The sequence below is a fragment of the Micropterus salmoides genome, unplaced genomic scaffold (genome assembly GCF_014851395.1).
Source record: "Micropterus salmoides isolate LMB-PRFRI ecotype aquatic unplaced genomic scaffold, ASM1485139v1 Ms_hic_scaffold_727, whole genome shotgun sequence".
NCBI classification, from domain to species: Eukaryota; Metazoa; Chordata; class Actinopteri; order Centrarchiformes; family Centrarchidae; genus Micropterus; species Micropterus salmoides.
The window spans coordinates 1-25,000 of NW_024044490.1; the positions used below are offsets into that span (position 1 = coordinate 1).

At 42.0% G+C, this 25,000-nt stretch overlaps 1 protein-coding gene across 1 annotated transcript; it reads left to right on the plus strand.

Moving 5' to 3' along the window:
* Positions 1–9,808: 9,808 nt before the first annotated feature.
* On the plus strand, positions 9,809–25,000 carry LOC119892850 (cAMP-specific 3',5'-cyclic phosphodiesterase 4B-like; the record flags this gene model as incomplete). Its single annotated transcript, XM_038704861.1, is given in 10 exon segments — positions 9,809–9,921; positions 18,616–18,709; positions 20,194–20,402; positions 20,498–20,596; positions 21,016–21,180; positions 21,549–21,648; positions 21,810–21,964; positions 22,077–22,199; positions 22,291–22,473; positions 22,567–25,000. Coding segments are annotated over 10 exon segments (1,601 nt in total), but the record flags the coding sequence as incomplete, so codon positions are not given.

A 25,000-nucleotide genomic window follows, 5' to 3' on the forward strand; every position in this document is an offset into this window, starting at 1 on the left:
TGAGCTTTTTCACACATGCAAATAGAAAATGTAGTGTTTTCATTTATCGATACAGGAAACTATGACTTGATAACCATTCCCCTGCACTAATGTTATGACAGGACAGAAGGAACGAAAGAGGGAGAGAACCACAGAAAGAGATTTAATGGTTCAGATTAAGATCAGGTAGATGTGAAGGACGGGTGAAAGAAGGGGAGGAGGGAGGTGGAGATATTAGTTCCTGCTGCACTGGTTCTTCAAGCCCGATTGACGTCAGCACGGGCTGCACACGGGTGCTCTCCACTTCCTATCAGCACAGATGGGCTGCTAGGAGCGTCCCGCTGCAGGAAAAAATACAAGACAACTACAAGTCTCTTATTGTCCTTCCTCCTCCACACTTCTCACAAACCTTGACCTTCTCAAAGTAATCTCTGACAAGTGCAACCATCCCGTTACTGGCTTCCATCATGATGCATGGAAAACAAGTTAAACAAATACAGCTAACTCTGTGTGAATTTGTTTTAAAGCTCTGAGACACAGTACATGTGTTTCTAATACAGCTTACTCTTAATACGACCATAGCATATCACCGTCGTCAACGTTTCGTCAGCATACAAAGAACATACAGTACACCTGCCACTATATAATAGTAATTGTTAAAATTGTTCTGGAGAGGACTAAAACAATTAACAATGTCGCAAGGAAAGATGCCCTCATATCCTCCATTGTGCTGTTTTCTGTCTCGTTTTCGTCAATTCTTTAACCGGAAAAGGAGAACAGATTTTTCCTGTTTTGCATTTGTTTTTTCAGTGAGGCAATATCCCCCATTTTGGAAAAGATACAGTACTAGTGTAGATGGCTGATTAGAAGTTCTATGAAACTTTGGATACCTCTGTAAAGGGATCTGAGAGAAACACAGTGATAAAAGATGTCCAAGGCACTCTAATGGGAAGAAATTCAAGCCTTTTAGTCAGATGATAAAATTTAAAAAACAGACAATGCTTATGTTAAAATAGAGCTTGGTCACAACCTACGTGTAGTGGAACAAACCACCTTCTTATGAGTATTATGAATTCCTTCTGATTGTTGCAGGGAGTGAGATAGGAAAGAACAAAAACACCTCAAAGGTCACACAGAGACGTCACTGTTTTTGAGCCTTTTAATCAGGTGCGATATGGGAGAGAGAAAAGTCAGATTGAATGAAATAAACAAAGAGTAGGAGCGTGACTGCAGTAACTTGGTGGAAGTACAAGCTAATAACTGAGGGGTATATTAAAGATCAGCTCAGCTCCTAATGTGTCACTGCGGGCTGTTTACACTTTTTGCCATCTTACTCCAGTAATGTGCGGGGATGTAGTTTCCTTCATGTGAGTTTGCAGTTTACGCTTCTCAAACCATCTTGGCCCCTTCACATGCAGACTCATGAGCCCTGCAGCCAACAAAGGGCTCACTCTTCCCTGGCTGATTCAGATTATAGGCTTTGCTTCATATTACGCCTGATAAATAGCACTTTTTAGAAAAATGCCTGATCCTGACGTCTTTGACCGTCAAGGACTGGTGATTAATCACTTAGTCTTGTCAATCACTAGTTATCACTAGCTGAATATTGTCCCGCATGGTTAGTCTTTTGACCAAGAGGGGGATGTGAAACCCCATCATGTTCTCAGAGCCAATGTTCCCTTTGACTGCCCTTGAGAAATTAATGTTTACACAATGCCATCAGAAATTAATGTTTAAGGCAGCACTTCCAAAGTGGGGCCTGTTTGCCCAAGTAGGCCACCATAGTTAACTTTGGATTTGACCCATCATATGAGAAAAATAAACATGTACCCCTCCTAAGGTTTTCCTGTGCAAGTAGACATTTCACAATTCTGATGGATTTGTATTGTATTGCTTAATATAACACCTACATATTTTTAATTGATTTGCTTTGTAAATAATCAGACAGACTTAACACTTGTAATAGGGACACAAAGTACGCTTTGACAAATTTCATAAAGTCTCACCATGTATGGTTTGTATTTTTTAAATGCCTTGTATACTGAACTGGGCAGGAATAGTTTTTGGAAATACACTTATTCGTTCCCTCTCTCAAGACTGAAATGGAAAGATCAACACCACTATCATATTTGCCAGTTCAATATAAGCTCTGATGTTGAAATTCACAAATCACTAATTAACACCCTAAATCTTTGTTTACTTTTTATAAAGGCATGGCAAGTTTATTTGTATAGCACATTTCAACAACAAGGCAATTCAAATTGCTTTACATAAAACATAAAAGCAGAATAGGAAAACATAAAAAAAACATTTTAATAACATTTTTAAAAGGGTCAAATAGAAAACAGTTTTGTAGAATCCTCGATATTTCTGTTATGGGTTACGATTAATCAGGCTTTTCTCCTTCCATTGTTTTGCCTTTTTTATTTCCCATGTCTCACACCAGTCAAACCTGATCGTCTTTATCATACAATATTTATTTACTCTTATTCGCAGTCTTCACTGTGAATCAAGATTGTTGGCCCTACAATCTTGGTAAAAGCAGTCAAAAGAAAAACTTCCTTACAATTCTACTCAGCTCTGCTCAGACCTCATGTCTGTCTAAGCTTAGGTCTAAGGTCTGAACTGTATTTGTAATTTTACCCGGCCCTGTCCAGACGCACCGCGACCCAGACTGCAGAGAACTAAACTAGATATAAAAACCAAGTCTGGGGTCTTATCATTACTTCGAGGTTGCCAGGCACTATTCCAGGTGAAGAAGTAGTCCAGCACAGAAAACCCTGTAAAACCATAAGATGCATTAAGGCATATTTTGCTATCTTCAGATACACCTTGGCTGGGTCTTACCCCTTGTTTCTAGTCTTTTTGGTAGGCGAAATGGCTGCTGACTGTAGACCTATACTTAACAGAAACAAGAAAGTGAGTAAGTGTATTTCCCAAAATGTTTGTAGGAATGTATTGTCGGAACTGTAGATCCCTGTAGATCTGTAATTCATAGGATGTACTATGTATGTTTCTAGGTGAATTATATTTTTACCCTTCAAATTGTTTTCAGACATATTGTATTAGCATAAATTATGGTAGCTCAATTTGCATCTTAATACAATTTCCTTCAATATAACATTGCATTGTATCACAATGTGTTTCCATTGCAGTGCCCTTTCATCAAGTTTCATTGTAAGCCTTTCAAGGGCAAAAAGCTTGAGCGCCATTGTGTAAGACTTCCCTGACGTAGCTTTTTGTGCCAGGGGTTAAATCATCATACATTATGCTATGATATGTTTAAAGTGTTCCGGTCTTCTTTCTCTGTGGGACTCGTGTCAGCTGCTCAGTAAGCCTGTTCCCAAATATTTAATGTAGACTTTAAAGCAAACTGTGCTAAATTAATTCCGTTCTGCAGACAAACATACAGTATTGAAACTAAACACGTGACTTTGTGCGTAAATTGCCCGGGGCGTTGTTCCTCACACAATAAGCATTACTCATTTATGTGTTGTCTCTTTTTGTAAATGAGTCCTGAAAAGAGAAGTAACGAATGACTAATCTGAAACGGGTTATTCTGACAGATTAACGACAAAGAATAGCTGGTGCTAATAACCAGTAATGTGCACTTAATGCCTAATAACAAGTAATCATGTTAAAATCAGGGCAGAAGTGTTGTGTATTGTTTTGTAAGTCTGTGTGTGCATGCATATACTGTACGTGCACCTTGAAAGCGGTGGTGTCTGTAATTAATGGCCCACTAAACTGCGTTTAAATATTTATAATCCAATATTTACCGATCTGCTATCTGGTAACATTGTGGAATCATTCTCATCAAAGTAATTAAACTATATGTTTGGATGATTTCTTGATTTGTTTAAGCCCATATCGTTACCTGCTGCCTTTCACAATATAAGTGTACTCCCTCACTTTGAAAATAATGAATAAACAGATGGGTGGATGGACACACACACACACAGACGTCAGACCACAAACTGACAGCCAGAACAAATTTGACCTGTCATTTTCAGTCTGGGCAGTCCGGTCCACTCCTGTCTGCAGTAATTTCTCTGCTCCACAGCAGGAATCCATGTCAGGTTTCCCAGGCTTGCAGCCAGGGGAGAGGATCCGGAGCGCTGGAAGCATGCAGCATGGTTAAGTATTTGAATTATGTCATTGACGTCAGCACAGTCATAAACTTCGCTGCGGCCCATCCCTCAAGCTAGCCCGTGCCAGCAAAGCTCCATGGTGCATTGTGAAGGAGCTATCAAACAGGCCCTGATGGTGTGTGTGTGACTGTTGAAGCCTTTTGTTTTGATAAGTTAGGAGAATATGCCACAGTTGTAAACATAATCAGTAGTGGGGGTTGTTTGTGAGTGAAGACAAAGGATGACAGTGTGGTTTCGAGGTTGGGCCTACTGTAAATGTCCATCACACAATATATGATTACTTCCAAACATTACTTCCTTCAGACATCACGCCACGTTTTCATACAGTCAAACATCATTATCTCATACAGAAGTCATTTATTTAATTGAGGTATCAAAATAACACCATGCATAAGTTTATATAATAGGTAAATCAATGACGCCGTATTAGGGCTATTGTATTGCCGTGGGAGGGGGGTAGAATTTCCCAAAAATAAACTCAAAATTTCCAAGATTAGAGTCCTACATTTGTGAGAAACTCAGAAATTCTACTTTTATTTTCTTCCCAGCTGTACATCCAGCTAGGTCTAAAGGAAAAGTCAGGGTAAAGTCAATTGTGGTAGGATTATAATTAAAAGGGTAGGGGTGACATATTTAACATTAGGGGAGGGCAGTGTTGAATGTTTATTATTTTTTAATGTACATTTATTAATCAAAGCATTCACAATCATTTAAATTCAGTAGGGGGAGACACGTAGAAACAGCTGTTTCTCTCTCTCTTCCCTATCATGTCTCTCCTGTCTGTGGGTCGATGCTACAATGAGGGAAATGGAATTAGGCCTAACTTCTGTTTACAACCACGAAAAGCAAGGAGGCTAAGAAACCAAACTAAGTGATGCTTTCTAACTTTTTATCTATCGATCTCCTTTGCTCTGTTTCAGTGCTCTGCACAGCATAGCACCATTTCACAGCACAAACACCTACGTGCTTAGCTTTGGGGCTTAAAGTAATCCTATGCCAGATATTTAGGCACCAAAAAGAATTAATTGGGTTGAGACCAAAAACATTCATATGAGCCCTGCACCTGCGTTAAATTCATCTGCTAACTGCCCTATTTCTCATAAATTTGAGTTTTATCTTTGTAAATTTACCACTTTAATCTCAGAGAATATCCAAGTTTTTGTACTAGTAACTTTATGACTTGATTCTTGGAAGTTTTGAATCATTCCTTGGAACATAACCCCCTCTCCTGTGGCTCTGTAATTTTTAGTTTTTCTACAATGGCCGTAATGTCTTAGTAATGTCTTATAAAAGAGATTGGTCTGTGGCTGTGAGAAATCTTTCATCATAATCTGATAAAAGTTTTCACTGATCCTTATGGAGAGGTTAGGTTGGGTCCTGCAGTGGGAAAAAAAGTGAACAGAATATACCGGCTTTGTAAAAAATCAGCTATGTTAAAAAATTAGAAATGACAAAGCTAATTAACATAAAACAAATACATTAAAATACAATATAAACAATTTGGCTTAATCTGCCATTTCTATACCTGATAGAATTTATTTATTTATTATTATATAATAAAATAATTAATTAATTAAAACGAATTATTCTTGGAAAAACAAAACGTGAGAATAAGGAAGCAGATACATTCATTTTCTGGAATTGGAGCAGTACTTGCATTATCAAAGAGAAAATTTGTTTGGGCTCAAAGAGCAAATAGTGAAATTCGCTGTAGGCAAGTCACTAATCAAATTCAAGATATTTAGTTTTTGGTGTATTTTCCCACCAGTTATTTACAGAGTTGACAGGTTATTTTGTATAATAATTCCTTTGTGTTGCTTTCTGATTAGACAAACATTTGGTAGAACTTCTCCCTTTTCTTTCCCTTTCATTTTCTCTGTTTGTTTCCTCATTTCAAACTTTTTTTTTTCCCCCCTCAGACTTTACTGGTAAATAAACTGACATACATTTGGGTTGATAAAAAGATTCATTACTCAGCCTCAGTGTCCATCTGTCTCAGCTCCATGTTTAGTGCGAACTCAAAACAAACAGCACTGACTCTGCGCACGTATCTGTGTCAAAATGTGCATTAACTGCTTCATAATGTGGCGAGCACAAGGTGGGGAATGTGTGCTTGCGTACATGCAGATAGCTCGGAGCTGTTTACACTTTAACTGAAGGTGATGACTCAAGTGTTTTTCATTGACCCTCTGTTGTAACTGGCCCCATAATTTCCTGACAAGTCAAATTAGTGTGAATAAATAAGACCCAAGCGATATTAGTCCCTGTGTTAAAGTCAACCTCACCATGAAAACTCAGATACTCCTTTAAAACCTCAAATGCACTGTGTGCAAGCATGTAAGGTTGCTTACACAGAAACTCTTGCTGTTGCCCTGGGTGGAAAGTAACTAACAGTTATTCATGTACTTTACTTAATGAGTGTACTTGATATATAAAGTAAAAATATCTACTATACTTAATTTAGATAGATGGAGAGATAGATAGATCTAGATAGAGATCGATCGATAGATCTAGATGTGTGTGTGTGTGTGTGTGTGTGTGTGTGTGTGTACAGGTATTTGACAGCTATAGTTACAAGTTGCAGGTTAATATACAAAACATGAAAAATAATGCATTTTTATATATACTGTTTAATATTTCCCCACCTAACAGTATATACAGTAGATGAAAGCAGCTTCTTTTTGACCAGCTACAACATTTAAATACTTGTTACATGTTATTGCACCAATAATAACCCCATTCTGTACAATTAGTACTTTAAAAATATTTTAATGCAAGTATTTTTATTGTATTGAATTACTTTATTCTGGTAGTACTTTTACTTGAGTAAAGGATCTGAATACCACTGGCTATAGATTATCAGTTGGTGGTATGATAGATGAGGCAGTCCAATTCTGAACACCAAGCTTCAGCCAGACAGCGAGAGGAAACGGGTTTTGTGGGGTGGGTTGCGAGCACAGAGAGGGGCAGTGTGAGGTGGTTGTGATCGGAAGGTGTCTCGGGTTGGAGTTTCGGGGGGTGGGGGTGGGGGGTTTGAGCTGCAGCCCTGGTCATTGGTGCAGTTGATGGCTCTCACAGAGGCTGGTTTGTGGGCCTATAGGGGAGAGAGATGGAGGGAGAGAGGGGAGGCAGACAGGGTCCGTCTGCACACTGAGGTCGGTTGTCCTTTCGGCAGCCTCCAGCATATGGTCAAAGCATTAGAAAGAAAAAAAAAAAAAAAGACTTCCACTGAAAAAAAACGGGCTGGAAAAGTACCTTGCACTGTCTGGGAGCAGGTTTTTCAGACTGAACGTGCGTCATGCTACCTTTGACTGGTGACATTGTGAAATGTCTGTCAGCCCATTAAGCACACTGTATTTATGATCAACCAGGGTGTTGATGGTTTCATTTCAATTACAACTTCAGACTTGATTATAACATGACTCATGTTAAAGAATTGTGGCCACAGGTCCAGCTTTTGTCATTTGTAGGAAACGCAACAGATGAATGTGAAGTTCTGCTTCAGTGATCTTGCTGTAGCAAGCGATTTGAAGCCAGACACTAAAACCAGTAAGCCTTTGTTCTTTAGTCTACGTCTGAGGTTTTTTACTGCCATCAGATTCTGGACTGTGTATGTGAATCAGCCTCCAGCTTCAAAATGACATGAATACAGGCGGTGTGGATGAGCCAAGCCTTTGATGTTTCCCGACTGCTTGTTAAAATGTCTCATGTCTTTATATGCCCTCATCGGGGGGAACGGGAGCAGGATGTGGTTGCACCTTCTTGGCAATGTCTCTTGCCCCTATGGCTCAAGACGGCCGCACATTGGTGTATACCCTGTTTCAACAGCTCACCGCCTTGTGCATGAGCTGCTTTGATTTCTTGTCTGTGTCACCGACTTTTACATGGCTTGGATGCCAGTGGTTCCTGTGAATATTTTGAACCACGATGCTTGGCGTCCAGCTGTATATTGTAGCCAAGGGTTCTTTGAATTCTCCAACCTGGAGCTGAAGTAAAGGAAAATTGGTCTGACCTGAGGAATGAGGCTAGTACGAGCAGTTGTGCTCCTGCAATCTGAGGAGCCAATGGCCTGATTTCTAAAAACCGCAGTCGAGCATAAATGGTCGAAACTTGACTCGCTCCTTTTTTGATTCAGTCACAATGGTGGGAGGTTTCCTTAACTGTACATAAGTTGTCTGAGATTTCATTGAAGTTCTTTGTTAAACACTGGTGGTTCAGAGTCTATACGCCATCACTGTGCTTTGAAGTGCTTTGATCTACTATATTGACGTAAATTGGGGAGCAGCACGCTGGCTGTCCTGTTGTGCTAAGCATATGGGGTAAATTTCTTCCATGTGTGAAGCCCTATGAAGTCGAGATCAGTCTTTTCCGTAGAAAAAGGAAGGTGGGGAGATCCAGATGCATTCAGTGTTCACTCCCTCAGGGCAGAAATTTGTTGAATCAACATTCTCCCTGGTTTATCAGAGAATTGTGCCTCTTAATTTGTTTCCTCATGTTTTATCATCTCGGTGCATTTCTCATAAACCACTTTTTTCCCTCTAAAGCTAAAACGCCTACCACATGTGAGTCATAGCTAACGACAGAGCTATTTCATCGAATGACGGCTATGATTGTCCTCAGCAGTCACTCCGCCATTCAGTAATTCCGCTCCATGTTTTGGATGAGTTCAGGGCCAAAGAGGAAGTGCTTTGGTTTCTTTGGCGCACACAGTGAAACCCTGGCCTGGCCTCCCCCTCAATTCAGGAGTCAAAGTTTGCCTCTCGTGTTGCTTGTGCAAACACAGAGTTTGGTGTTTGATATAATCCCCCCCCCCCTCAGAAAGGTTCAGAGAGGAGAGAGCCAGTTTGTGAAGCATAGTGGTGTGGTGTGAGCTGCTGCTGCTGCTGCTGCAGTTCAGCAGAGTACAGCCTTGAAGTGGTCTGCATGTTTCAGAAAGGAAGTCACCGGGAGTTGAGAGTTGGAGCAGTTGTTTTAAATGTATTAAATAAGTTCATGTAGGTTTTTCTCTCCGACCCATCCCCCTCCATTTTCTCTAATACTCCTCCGTACAGTTTTAATATACTGTATTAAATATCACAAAGATACATTTGTTTATTCCATCAGAGTATAAAATAGTAAACCCAGATGGATCTCTTTCAGTAAAAGCCTCTCTTCAGTTGGCTTGTGTACTGTACCTGTAAGTACACATCATTTGTATGTGTTTTAAATGGGAGGGGGATCACAGACGCATCAACAGCAGGAGGCAGCAGACCGCCTAGTTTGCACGCGACTCATTCAGTGGAGTGGTACCACCAGGGGGGATTAGTGAACGAGAGAGAGCCTGAGAGGGGGCGAGGGAGCCAGACAAAGTGGGAGGGGGTTTGAAGAACGAGGGAAAGAGGGGGTACAGAGAGAAAGAGACTACAGAGGAAGAGTCAGTAAACAGTAACTCTAGCCTCAGTGTGTCTGAGAGTACGACTTCCCTGAGTTTTCTGAGGTGGTGAAGCGTAACAAGATGAAGGAGTTCTGTGTACACACCTCCCCCTCTTCCTCTGCGTCTCCTGGATGTCCTGCGGGCCAGTCCTCCCTAAGATCAAGCCACTCTGGGACCCTCGGACCTGCACGCATAGTGTCGGGGGGCTCCACTATGGACATGGATCCTCTTGGACCTGATTACGTGTCCATGTGTCTGTTGGCAGATGAGTCCTACCAGAAGCTGGCTATGGAGACCATGGAGGAGCTGGACTGGTGTCTGGACCAGTTGGAGACCATCCAGACCTACCGCTCCGTCAGCGACATGGCCTCCAACAAGGTAGGACAATTTGCCTATATATTATATTTAAATGTGCAAACAGTGCTTTTGTGAAGTTGCTAAGTTTTTGCAGTCCAGTAATGTGACTCTGAGGACAGACCTTAAGTTAAATGAGACTTTTGTTTACAGCATTGCAGTTGTTGATTTTCATTTAAGCAGCTTGTTGTGCACGATACATTTCTCTCCAAACAAAACATTTTACTGTCATATTTTAGACCATACGTTTAAGGAAAAAACATGTATATAGGGATGTCTGGCAATATTGTTGTTGGCTTGAAGCACCACTTCTCTTGTTGGTGGTATGAGCAATATTTGAAATGTTTTAATGCGATTTCATGAACTTGTATAGGAACCATCTGAAAATTACACAGTTATGACAGTATGTATTGTGTAAAATGCTGTCAGAAGACCTGATATTAACACTGGACTTGCTACTGTATGATGACCTGACTGACTTGTACACAGCTGTACTATTGGTCTTTGTTGCAGTGTGGTTGTCAGTCAAACTTGTGTATGCAAAATGTAACTTGCCACTTGCCACAGTGACGCACTTGCAAAGTAACCGCCGTTCTGTGGTAGTGTATAAACAGATATCATCATTTTAGGGATGTCTTGTAAAGAAAAAACAAACTAATAATATTAGCAGTGTTTTGTTTTGCATACATGGCTACAGAGTTCCTGTTATCTTTGAATAGCATAAATATCTGTATTCCATGGAAAGCATTGTTCTGCTTAAATTTACGCACCTTAGTCAAACTAGACACATGGCTAGTTATATAACCATGCTGAGCTGCTGATGTACATGCAGTATGATTTAAACTGCACACAAAAGCATTTGTCATTCATTTAAGTGTGGTATTGATGGTGGCATTGGTTCTGTTGAAATGTTGAGCTCAGTGGGACATTGGTTCACTTTCTCAAGTGACATCAAAAAATGTCACATTTAACTGACAGACATCAGTTTGTAGAGCATATAAATAGGTTTTAACTAACCAAATGAAGACTTCTTAGAGGAAATGCCATACTAGCTTTAAAAGTAAACACAACAATATTTGTCAACCTTCTCTTCTTAGTTAAAAGGAGTATCTTTCAGTACTTTGTGCTGTATCCTCTTTGCTTTCTGTGTTGGTGATGCCACCATTTGAAAGCACTCCATTTATTCTCCTTTTTAATTAATTTAATTAATATTATTCTACTAGCTCTGGAGCAGGCATGGCATGGTCACCTCTACTGTATGTCTGCTTTTAAACAAGCAGGTAGTGCTACAACAATGGCTGCTGTTTTGTGCTTAAGTTTGTGAAGAAGAAGAAATGTTAACAATAATTTAACCAAATAGGAAACGAGAAGTGCCAACACAAATGTTTGCAAGCATTTCACCATCTTATTTTAGAGTGTTAGCATGCTAACATTTGCTAATTAGCAAATATGGACAGCTGAGCCTGATGAATGTCATTAGCTTTGCATATATTTAGTTATATAGGCTCACATTTAGTTTTTTGGACAAATTTAAATTTTGATCTAATGATGATGCAATATTGAAGGTTAAATGGGCCATGTGTAGTTTTCAGCGGCCTCTAGTGGTGATGTTTCAGACTGAACTACTACTGTTGTATATTATGTCACGTAAGTTACGGCGATTGAGAAAGGCAAAGAAGCTGAGTACCTGTGAAGACTGAGACAATAAATCTAATCGAAAATTGAACGTTACAAAAACAGGCTCGTGTGTACATTTTCAGCCTAGGACTGTAGCTTACTTTGGCTAGCCTTCAACTCAACAATCAGTCATGGTTTCAGTTAAATGCTAAAGTTGCTGTTACTGTTACCTTGTCTGTTTTCCGATGGCATATCACCGGGTGCTTTCTGATCATATGCTGTTGCGGTAGGCGACATACGTTTCATTTTATGGTGGACGGACTGTAACATTACAGAGTTGTTGTTTTCTTTTAGCTTGAAATAATCCCATACTGTGGACCCTTTCTTCTTCGTCCCTTGCTATTTTCTCTCTCTTCCTCCACTTTGCAAACAGCGCCATCATAATGACGTCGTGTTCACACAGCGTACGTGCGATGTGCGAAAGTAAGAAATGTCTACACAGGATAGCAATATGGATTGTGTTAGCTAGTGAAGTAATGTGGCAAGCCATAACTATAGTATTTTGCAACAGATAACAATACTAACTGATAATGTTAGTAATGTTAGCCTGCGAGCTAACATTATCTAACTTGAGCCAGCTAAAGTACATAATCACAATACCTTCAATAACCTTTTTGGTGGTTTTTATCCTTACGTGGAGTCTGTGTTGTGCTGGAAGCCAGTTGTTTTTTGGTGTTTAAGCCTTGGATATACTTCCTTTTAACTACACGTTCACATACCCAAGATGGCTGCCACGTGTATCCTGCGTTCCTTTGGAGGGTAGGTTGAGCACGTCCCCAGGAATTAATGCTACACGTCCATGAGATGCAATTCCACACATGAACGTGGGGGGCAGTATGTCGATCTGAGCCACAGGTTAGCAGCAATTTACTGTTCCACACACCAGCCCAGGTGGTGGCGGTATGCAGTTGGTTTGCCAACCGCCATTAAATGCAAAAGAAGAAGGTCAGCAGCAGACTTAAAAAAAGGAGATTTATGGCGGGATGTTTACAGTAAAACTCCTGTAGCTAGTCCGCAATTACCGAGATCATTATCGTGTCTCATTAAAATCACAACCTGCTCGAGTGTCGCTATGTTTGGTTTGTTTACGATGTGTAAATTCGAAGGTTGTTGGAGGAACATAATCTGGTGTTGGCGAGGGATGATCCGGTCCTGGATTGCCCCCTAGTGCATACAGGTTTATTCTTCCAGGTACACGCAAAGTACGCAGGCAAGTGTGTGTGAACAATGCCGTTTGCATCTTTGCATCTCCAACGCCTGTCTTAGCCTACGCATTGTTAAAAAGCCAGTATATCCAGGGCTTAATGGACTCTATTTCATTAGCTGGGGTGATGTCACTATGTGTACACTTCAGAATCGGTAAGCAAGAGGCTCTGGAGCGCGCACTCAGAAAATCCAACTCTATCTCTTCACATAGGATGCAGCATAGTAGCTGTTCCAAGGAACTTTGAGAGCAGGCATGTGGTTCATTTTTATGTGAGGTTTCAACCCATTCACAAATAGACAATAAGAAGTGATTAATTGATAAGTGATTTCATTAAAGGATCACCAAAGATATTACATAAATCCTGAGTTGGACATGAATGTCTGAATGTCAAATTTCATGGCAATCCATCTTATACTAATACTAATTTTACAAAAAAAAGTCAGCTTCATGATGGTAGAGTAAAAGTCTGGGCATCACCAAAGTCATTTGAACATCCTCTGGGCACTATGAGTGTACGAATATCCAGTCCAACAGACAAATTAACATTACGATCCCTAGAGACCCTACTGGTGTGGCTAAAGATTTTTTAAAATCCATTGTCATCGCTTGGCATTACAGATATGGTCCAATATGTTATTTCTTTATTTTTTAAATCCGCTTACTGTTTTGGTTTAAGTCAATCTAAATCAACACATTGTGGTAGTGTAAGACTGCAAAGCAGCTCTTTAGGACTAATTACTTCCCTATGCTTTGATGCACATGAAAGTTGTTTGTGCGCATTTCATCCGTGTAGAGCTCACCCAAATTACTGTACAGTATTGCTCAACCCCCACACAGACAGTGGAGACTGTATGGCGGCGTCAGATTATAAACACCCAGGGTGGTGTTGTCCGTTTCCGTCTGTATTCTACGCTGTGGTCTGAGGGCGGATTGGGGAGGGAATGTTGTCAGACTGTGACAACGGGTGACCGTGACACCAGTTTCCTGTCTCTTTATTTCCTGTGCCCCACGTTGCCCCCTCTCCTCTGCTCCCTGGTTACCAGACGACAATAGCGGCGCTTTGACCGTTCAGCCAGGTTGAGTCTGTACAGACAACCACGTCACTGGGACTGTCAAGACAATGAACACAAGGCCCTGCAGGCGCTCATCAGCACAGCCACTTGGTCGGGCAGGCCTGGCACATTGTTCACTGGGAGTCCTCCCAGTATGACCCAGTACCACCACTGAACATTGTTGACCTATGCTGTTTTTGAAAGAGCAGCAGTCGACAGTTTATGATGTAAGTTTAGATTTGTCAATGTGCTAGATTGTTGTGCAATTGTACAGCGATGGAAAGAAATCAACCGATTCACGTTTTTATTGCACAATTGGTGTCAAATATGGTTTTAGTGTTGCACCATTAATGCAGCATCTGCAGGCTTTTGCTCCTTCCCAGCATTTATATGACGTGGTGTTTGACAAAGTGCCCGTTTCTTTTCAGAACCAGAGAGGATGTAATTGAACCCACGATCAAACCCAGGGTGTCTCCATTTTCAGTGTCCAAGGGCACAGGTGTATCCGGGGCTACAGGACCACACACCCTGCTGACCGCCAACCCGGTCGTTGTGACCTCAGAGCGGGGAGCTGCTTCCCTGCCCCTCACTATCATTAGCTTTGCCACACTTCCATGCTGATGCTGGTGACGGCCTTGGACAAACACTGCCATCTGAATTCAGTTAGAGGAGTGTAGCGCTTTGCGGGTTAGTGTGCAAGCGGGCCCCCGAGCGGAGCGCGAGCGAGTAGGAAACTTTAACTCACATGTGGTCACTTCAACTTTGAAGCACCGCCGTCTTCAGAGGGGAAAAAATGACAAAATTATTGAAACAGATGTAGTGGTGGGTCTGTAGCTGTAGCAGGAGTAATGGACATTAAATTATAGTGTGATTCCGTTTGACTGAAAGGGCAGTGAGGGGATCAGCCAAACTGCAGTAGTGATTATGGTGCCTAATTGCAATTGAAAAGTTTTACCTCTGTAATCTGCTGTTATCATGGAAAATAAGCCACAATGAGTATGGTAAATATGAAACTTGTTTTTACTGTAACCCTATTCTTACCTACAATTGATCAACACCTTCTAGGAAATGTGTCTTTCTAATGTTACTAAACTGTGAACACACCAGGCATAATCCACTGTGTGTTGAGACTGTAAACAGCAACACAAGGGACAGAGGCAGCATTGGACCACTCCGGGCTTTGTCAGATTGCACAGTCGAGGTAATGCAATATGATGTCAATCTGTTTCTGTGCAATCCCAGTAAAGGTCAAAAGTGTGATGTAAGAACTGAGCCAACCTGAAAAATTTGTCCCAAATACATGTCATTGTGGTTTTCCTCAACAATACATCAGCATGGCTGCCTGCTAAACATGACATCTGGGACTTTCAGTGATTGGCTCAGATATGTTAGATGTATGGTGCTTGAGGCTATGTTAGGAAGCAGGATGTCTACCAGTAAATTACCTCAGTGAACTACTTTATCAAGTAAAGGGGAAGTAGGTGGGGACACATGCTCGGGCCTGTGTTGGAGGGAGGAGCCGCCGATCTCTGGTTAGGCTGTGTAGGCCAGTCAGTCAAGTCTGCTTTATCGCTATGTTTGCTTACACTCTCTGTTCTCTTTTCTGAAGTTGAGTCAGGCAGGAGACAGAGTTTAACTTGTAGAACTTTACAGGATTTCTTTTGGGGTTGTGTTTGGTTTATGTTAAGTGACAATGGGACTATGTTGTTCTGACAAGCAGACGAAGAACTTTGGGATGCTTACAATTGGAAAAAGGTGAGTTTGTTTTGGAGCTGTGCGTGTGGTCTGCCGTATGGAGAGTGTGAGTTGATTTAAGAATGGATTAATTGATTTGATCTAGGTCATTATTTTCTTTAGAAAGCACAATTAAATACTGAATTTAGTGTACTTTTTTTAAGTCATTACATTGAGATTTCCCTGTCTTGTTTTGGCTTGTTTTTAGGATTCCAGCGAGCAAGATAAAACCAGTAGTGTGGTGGCCTATTTGTTTTAAAAACCTTTTAGCACTTGCGTTAATAATGTGTGTTTAAATGAGTTCAGTTGTCAATCGTGTTTTGGCTTAATACTATTTTGCGAGACAATGATTCCACTGTGCACCTATTTTGAATATTCAAACTTTATGAGACATCAGCTCGTCATCTTCTGAGTGTTAACCACAAGTTTTGTGGGTTTTTTTCGGCAGAGGTTATGTAACTTCTCTAGGTTACTTAAAACAACGGTTTGTTCTGAATGTCAGCGCTGTTTGCTAACGTAAAAGGATGTATGAGTTAACATCACGCATTGAGTAATCTATTCTCCTGAACACATTCATAGACTTGCTCACCATGCCGTTGAACTACATGACCCTGTGTGACTGACATGTGGCTCTGTGCCTGATTCATTTCCTTGAGGTCACATAAATCCACACTGTACCATGCTTTAAAGAATCAATTGCAATCATTTTGAATGGAATAAGCCCTTCTGATTCCAAGCTCAATTTTTTGTCCTTTCGAGCTCTTTGATTTTTATGGACTGCCTCTGGCAGTCTGGGTTTTGAGTGCAGCCAATGCTTTGAAAGTGTTATTCAAGTTTCACAGTCAAGTAGATGCTAGCTGTCTGCTTGACAGCTATTAGACAGCTGTTGAGACCAGAGAGTCTGATTCAGTATGAAGAGAAAAGACCCCATTGTAAGAAATAAAAAAAGCCCTGGCAAAAGGCATGAAGATGGCTGATTTTTTTTCTTCCCCCCATAGTGTTGACATTATAAAAACAGGAAATTGCAATCACATTTTCAGGAAAATTATTGATTACACCACTGTATTCAGTATAAAGATTAGGATGTGGTTTTGCATTATTGCTTATCTCACATTTTGCATCAGATTCTGCAACAGAAAATGTGTCTGTGCTTGTGTGTTTTTACAGTGTCTAGCCTAGTTATTTCTATCTAGAGATTCTCTGCTATAGATTGTGTAGTGTGTGTGTGTGTGTGTGTGTGTGTGTGTGTGATCTGATTCAATGCGTTTAGAGTGGGGACCACCGTGAGAATGATGGGGGGGGACCATGTGACTCTGTTGCCATGGCGTTCAGGTTGTCATGTAATTGGTCATACGCTGGTGGGCGGCAGACTGAAAACACTCATCTGTTTGTCTCCGGTCATCTCCATTTGTGTCTTTTAATACAGAAAACTTCTGCAGTGAGACAGGAATCATGGTGTTTTTGGAAAATATTGCAGACAATAGCAATATTTTATAATTGAGAACAGGAATGGGTCTTTAAAATGTGCTGAAAGGATTATGGACTGAAGTGTGCACAGCATCTTATGGCTCTGCTTCTACAATGCACAAAAAGAGGATCAAACCCAGTCTGGTAAATTAATACCCAGCTTCTCCTCACCCATGTGATAAACCCTCTGGTGCTTTGAAGCCTCACATTGCGCAGTATGCGTTGGATCTGTTCTGCATTACTGAGCAGAGGGAGCTGATGTAGAAGGGTGGGAACAGATGTGGGGGAGCAAAAGAGACAGTGGGAGGGGAGAGAGAAATAGCCAGAGAAAGAAAGATCTGGGGGATTCTCTAAACTCCCTTTTTCTGCAGTGCTGTGCATGGCTTAGTGTTTAGCAAGGGTGGGAGGTAGAGAGAGAGAGTGAGAGAGAGAGGGAGAGAGAGACTCCATCAGCCTTCCTGCCACAGGAGACTACTGCTAGAGCGCACACCCCTCTTCCTCTTCTCTGCCTTTCTCCATCCCTCCTTTCCTTTCTGTTTCTGTCTTAGAGCCTGCCCTTCCTCCCTGCCCTGCTCAATCTCGGTTTGGGAAGACTGGATTTCCCCTGCATGTATCTGGATAACATTTGGATGGTGTCAGGAGGAGAAAGAGGTTTAGAGAGACGGACAGAGGCAGCGAGAACCGGAGAGAAGGAGGGGAAATATTGATTGCATTCAGGGGAATTCCATCACTCTCGCCAGTGGCTTGCGATCCTGGAAAACAGTAGGCGACGCTATGAAGAGGCGCATTTGGCCGGGGATGTAGGGGTGCACTACAGCCCCTCTCTGGAGAGTTCAGCTGGGGCGTTTTTACCGTCGACCGTTGTAAGGCGGGGGCTTTGTGGCGCTTTGAGCTTCAGGTTGTAGGGCTGAGCTCAGCCTTGGGGGTCCACTCAGAGAGGAGCATACAAGGCTTCTGCTGGGGAGCGCCAGGGGCTCGGTACAGCTCAGCACCATGCCTGAGGCCAACTACCTGTTCTCTGTGTCCTGGGGATACATCAAGGTGTGTCCAAGAGGAGATTTGGCATAGATGAGACTTGTGATGTGTTTGTGTGTGTGCATGTCTTTCCACGTCTTTTCACTGCAGCTGGTATAACATCTCAGATTTCCCACATTGATTTAGTTATGTTTCGATTACACACTTGATTGTGTTTGATTAGATTAGACCGATTCTGTCATCGGGCTCTACCTCAATGGTGGGTGCACTGAAAAAAGCTGGCGCATTTTGTTTCCCTGGTAAAAAAGCAGCATAAACATTATGACACTGTATGTTGTATTTTAAGCACTGCATTTTGTTTGTTGAAATGCTAGGCAGTCAAGTGGCTTAGTGGCAAACTCAAACCAGGACCAAGAAGGCATAAACACAGACCTTATATGGCGCATTAAAAAACAGAGGCCATGTTCTCATGGGACATAGTCCAGTGGAAAATAACAGGAAATGCTTCATTCCTCTGCTCGGAAACAGCAGAAAAATGATGTAATGACATGTATTTTCTTGTATAGATCATTTAACTTATGTTTTTTTTTTCCTCTATATCTCCAGTTCAAGAGGATGCTGAACCGGGAGCTGAGCCACCTGTCTGAGATGAGTCGCTCAGGCAACCAAGTGTCAGAGTACATCTCCAACACCTTCCTAGGTGAGCACTGCAGCACATATTCCCGCACAAATAACCACACATACACACAAACACTCATGGAAGTATGCATTGTGCCATCACATAATGCGCTGGAGTGCATAGCTCTAATGCAAGACTTATACGAGCCAACATCCTTCAGGAATGACTTTCTAAATGTGGCAGAGGCTGTGAGGTTACCCAAACATGTGCTAAGTAGCAGAGAAACTTGGAGTTTGTGTGCTCCACTGCTCTCAAACCAGTCTGATCTGGTCAGGAGGGGAGAGATGGGGCAGGCAGGGGGTTGTACTCGGAAGACTCCCCTCTGGGGAGATCAGGGGCAAAGCGTGGAGGAGAGGGTGGGGAGAGCCATCAGGTCCAGAGAGACACAGTATTATTCGTCAGTGTTCCTTGTCTCTTAAAAGCCCGGCAGCATTTTGTGACCAGTCTGCCAGTCTCCCCCTCAGGTTTTACACCTTCCCATCCAACTCACCACCAGCATACACCTGGACAACCAGCTTATCAGGGCTGTTGGCAGACTGATGTTCTGCTCTCGCTAGTAAAGACACTTCCATCTTCTCACCTCGGAGGAGCTAAATGTAAGAGGGAAGAGAGGCGATGGATGCACAGTCGAAGAAACTATGCCTTTCCTAACAATAGAAGTGGCGCAGTGGTACAGATTTCTGCATGATAGAGCTGCTCTAGAGAGAAGAGACAAACACAAGAGCACAGAGAGAAACACAGCTTATCTTTGAAGCTCAGTGGTTTTCTTGTCATCTGCATTGCAGCTAGCACCTGTCAGGTGCAGTGAGATCATTTTCTTCCTGTGCTTTGTGGAGGATGCAGCTGAGATATTTTTTTTCTCACTGCGGTGTGTGTGTGTGTGTGTGTGTGTGTGTGGTGCACAGACCGGGTCTTGCACTCACACAGGTACGCGCTGTCAACTGTGTGAAGCATGTGAAAATCTCACTCAGCCAACAGACAAACTGGATTGTATGCAACAAACAAACCTGCATACACATTTCAGCTTAATATGAGCCAGACTTTCCAGTATTCTGTGGATTGTTATTGCAACACAGTTCAGTTTCTCAGAATGCACGGTCCACTGGAGTGTTTTCAGATTTCATAACCCTTCATGAGATCCTTTTTGTTAAGGTTTTATCATCTTTTTATGTGAATCATTTTAAATGTTTTGCTTTTTTTTGCTGTAAAGAAAGTTTATTTTTTAACAAAGTAAACTGTAACTGAAGGATTTCATGCTAATAAAACAACTGTCTGTGCAGCTCTAATGTTTTGTCACATATGTGTGAGAGGTCAGCTACCTCCCTGTGTTAATTAAGTTCAGTCAGTACAGCGGCAACACAAGACAGGATGCTTATGCATCATCCCCTAGCCTAGTCTATCTTTGTCTCAAGAGTAACTAAAAACCACATTTTTAATATCTTTTTTTCTTTTCTTTCTTCTTATTTCTCCCGTCCTCTTTTTGTGTTTATTTCTATTTTCTCCAGACAAGCAGAATGAGTTGGAGCTTCCGTGTCCAGTTCCTAAGTCGAGGGAAAGGAAGAGGAGGCAGGGCCATCAGCAACAGCAGCAGCAGCAGGGTGGGATGATGACTCAGATCAGTGGGGTGAGGAAGGTCAGCCACACGCCCAGCATTTCTGGAAGCGCCGGAAATCGTTTTGGGGTCAAGACGGACCAGGAGGAACTGCTGTCGAAGGTATGTGATGGACAGATACAGCAAAAAAAAACAAAATGAAAAGTATGTGATTGGCTGAGACTTATAGTCGTCTTGTCTACTCTACTACTAAATAGGACCTGGAGGACATCAACAAATGGGGCCTGAATATCTTCAGAGTGGCCGAGCACTCCCATGCCCGGCCGCTCACATGCATCATGTACACCATCTTTCAGGTTAGTGTCACTGCCTCTTCGACCTCATTGTTAATTCAGAAAACACTCATTTAAAAAATTGAAAAAAACGCTCATACAAGCACACACGGCTATAGAAGGCATGAGGCGCAGCGCATGTCACTGTGTACAGAATGTTCTGTTCCGTCAGCTGTCCGTATCGCTACAGGAACGTCTGCTGGAGGGACATTAGCAGATGAAATTGATTTCCAGCCTTTTATGTAGTGTATGATTGACAATTTGCTGGACACAGTTTCAAAACTGATCTTGAGGTCAGATCACCAGTCTGGTGGCAATTACGTCTGCTGTAAGAGATGCTTGAAAGTACAACTAGCGTGGTATAACACCTTCAGTAAGTAGTCAATTCCCACTGTTAAAGTCTTGTTTTTCTTATACATTTTCTTCCTCTGTGTCGCATGCAGGAGCGAGACCTGATGAGGACGTTCAAGATTCCAACGGACACCTTTGTGACGTTCATGCTGACCCTGGAGGGCCACTATCACTCTGACGTGGCCTACCACAACAGCCTACACGCCGCTGATGTAGCCCAGTCCACACATATCCTCCTGTCCACTCCCGCACTGGATGTAAGTCACATGAGTGATCATGCAGAATTCACTACCTTTTAGTAACAAAGTACAGTTGGAATTTTTTTTTGTTGTTGCTATAATTAGTTGTAACATTGGTCTTAAATTAAGTTCTGGTTACTTACCTGATAAACACGTGCAACCATTCAAGTGTGGTACCATGGTCCACACCTCTTTCACAAGCTATTATGATTTAATGAGGCAAGTGACTGGCATCACTGTCACAAACAATGGCATGAACTGGCTGAAACAACATGCCAGAGAGGATGACAGATGAACAGATCTGCCTGAAACATTTGTCAAATACCTTACCTTGTTTGGGCAGTTTATTAACTGGCTTTATTCTCCTTCCTGCTCTTCAAACACAGGCGGTCTTCACAGATCTGGAGATCTTGGCGGCCATTTTCGCTGCAGCCATTCATGACGTGGACCACCCAGGCGTGTCCAACCAGTTCCTCATCAACACCAGTAAGTCATGTCTAATTGTCAAAAAAGTCAGCAGATTTCCACATCACTGAAATATTTGCACGGTTTAATGGCAACAACGTTGGTTTTTCGGAACATTCCCTGACCTGAGTTTAAAAATTTAATTTCTCTCTTCCTGTCATTCCTCCCTCCTCTGCCTTTAGACTCCGAGCTGGCTCTGATGTACAACGATGAGTCAGTGCTGGAGAACCACCACCTGGCTGTGGGCTTCAAGCTGCTGCAGGAAGACAACTGCGACATCTTCCAAAACCTCAGCAAGAAGCAGAGGCAGACACTCCGGAGGATGGTCATTGACATGGTGAGGAAACATCTGCATGTCAGTCGGAAACTGCAGGCCAGTTTTAGCTTCCAGAGTGATGTCTTAACTACTTGACTAAATCATTTCTTAAAAATGTCTTTCTCTCTTCCAGGTATTGGCAACTGACATGTCTAAACACATGAGCCTGCTGGCTGATCTGAAGACGATGGTAGAAACCAAGAAAGTGACCAGCTCTGGAGTTCTGCTGTTGGACAACTATACAGACAGAATGCAGGTAAAAGGCAGGCTTGTACACACATGATGCAGACAGTTGGCTACAAACCAAAGAGAATTAATTTTTTAATTGCATTTTTTTTTATCTGCAGGTTTTGCGCAACATGGTTCACTGTGCAGACCTGAGCAACCCGACCAAGCCTCTGGATCTTTACCGACAGTGGACAGACAGGATCATGGATGAGTTCTTCCACCAGGGAGACAGAGAGAGAGAGAGGGGGATGGAGATAAGTCCGATGTGTGACAAACACACAGCTTCAGTGGAGAGAACGCAGGTAGGGAACACACATCTAGCTCCAAAAATAGAAAGTTGGTATTGTTTTTGTTTTATCACTTTTCCTGACATCAGCCCTTGTTATCTTTTCTAGGTTGGCTTTATCGATTACATTGTCCACCCTCTGTGGGAGACGTGGGCCGACTTGGTCCACCCCGATGCCCAGGACATCCTGGACACGCTGGAGGACAACAGGAACTGGTACCAGAGCATGATCCCCCAGAGTCCTTCCCCTCCCTTCTACACCAGCGACAGGGAGGGTGGCCCACATGGGGAGGTGGAGGGGGGACCTGTGGCGAGTAAATTTCAGTTTGAACTGACGCTGGATGACCAGGATGGAGACAGCCAGAGCGGGATGATGGAGACAGCTGACGGCGTGACACTCCAGGACCATCCCTCTGATCAGGATGGCGTACAAATGGCAACGCGTGACCTCTCCCCAGCGGAAACATAGCTGAACTGATGGTGTTCTTAGAATGCAGCAGGTTCTGCTGTTTTGGCTGAATTCATTTAATTGCAGTGGAGCAATCCTGCAATCTGGCTCTTCAGAGCTGCCTGGCAGAGAGGGCCTGACTGAATGTGGGGCACCCTTGTAAACAAGGCTTGGAAACCCTGCAGCAGTTTGTTTTTGAGCCCCTCTAGAAGGGAGCTGGAGGAGTGTAGCGTCTGTTCTTTAAAGAAGGGACTTCTGTGGAACTGCAGAGGCAGGGCTGAATCATGATTCTCACAAACAAAGAAGGTGAAATGGACGATTGTGTATCCATATACTGGGACTCGTAAAATTCTAAACTTGCACTTCAGGACGTGTGTTTTTTAATGTTCCTGTGTCAGGATTGGATGCCACCTGGTTTTAGTGTCCAACCAAAACGACTGGTCAGCAAGTTATTTGTAACCAAGTTGTTTTTTTTCTAACACAAAGTTGTGTGCCTTTTTTTAACGGCCGTGTCTTTTTGTAAGTGTTTTTTATAATTTATTGAACACGTTCATGTAGCTGTAAGATGTGTCAACGTTTTCTACAAAATGGACACATTTGTCTCACACAGTCTTCCTAATGTTCTGGCAATAGTATAAGCTTGTTCTCACAAACCCCAGTGGATGTATTTCTAAAATCAGTTGGCTTCCCAGCACAATTTGCACTTTGTGGCATAAGACGAAGAGTGTCATTATAAACATGTAAAACCAAAATAATAATTTTATCCAACTGTTTTCTTTTCAATACTTCACTTCATAAGCAATTAAACAACTCATAGATCAGATTCCTTGAAAGTGGAAATACATTTTTTTTTTTTTTTTTTAGTACAAAACTCTCCAACAAGCCTTGTCAAGAAAGCACTTGACGATTTCACTGCCACCTTTTGAAAAGTGTGTTCCCATGCTTGAAGAGTCACTAGGGTAACAAGTCAAACTTCCAACCAGAAGCCAAATTGATACCTCACATCTTCCTGTAGCTGGATGAATAGTGCAGGCCAGTGAAAGCCAATTATCAATTATTCACCAAGAATATCTAAGAGAAAAATCACCTTGTATTGTGCTGAGCTATTCCAGTATGGGACATCTGTTTCCACTTTGTAATTCCCCCGTATACATACACACACACCACACACACCACACACACCACACACACCACACACCTGTTGTAGTTAACAGCATTCCATTCTCGTGAATACGTGACTTATTCTGAACCTTGAATGACTGTGAGACGGTGTGCACATTTAAAAAGACACCAGTTAGCGAATTGTATCTTGTAGTTTTATTGCAGCACTTTGAATATGTCGACAGATCCGCAGCTGGTTGCTGATCTGTCCAACACTACCTTAAAGGTACCACGTTGTGAGGTGCAACCTTCAGAAGAGAGGTTGTCATGTCATGACATGATATTTCCTGTGCGTGTGTTTGAGAGAGAGAGAGAGAGAGAGAGAGTGTGTGTGTGTGTGTAAGTGGTCACAGAGTTGCACAACCTTGTTGCACCCAGCTGTGTTGTAGTGACCCTCCAGCTGTTTGTAACAGTGTATTTATTATCTTATTCTTATATATGATAATATTAATATTGATTGTTAATATTCCCTGTATATTTGTTATTATTTATATGCACTACCACATGTCAAATCAGTTTCACTGAACATGTCTGGTGGTTCTGATTTATAGTGTTTAGCAAGCTGTTTTGGAATAAGACCATAACATGACAAGTTATGCAGTTAAATTTTGACAATTTGTATATGTTTGTTGGGTTTGAAATTCTAGTCAGAAATGTTTGTACAGCCTGAAGCAACCAACAACACCTCACATGAGGTGCAGAAGAAGTCTGGATTTTATTTTTGTCTTTTGTTCCTGGCGGATTATGAAGGCTAGATATTTACAGCAGTACATTGTGTACGGTGACGGGTCATTGTACAGCTAAAAGAATATTTGCTGAAATATATAACATTGTTTCAAATATATTTTTTCAGTGTTTTCCTCACAATATATGGTAAAATGGTGTATGTTGTGCTCAACAAATGTTTTCTATCAGATTATTAAAATGGGCATGT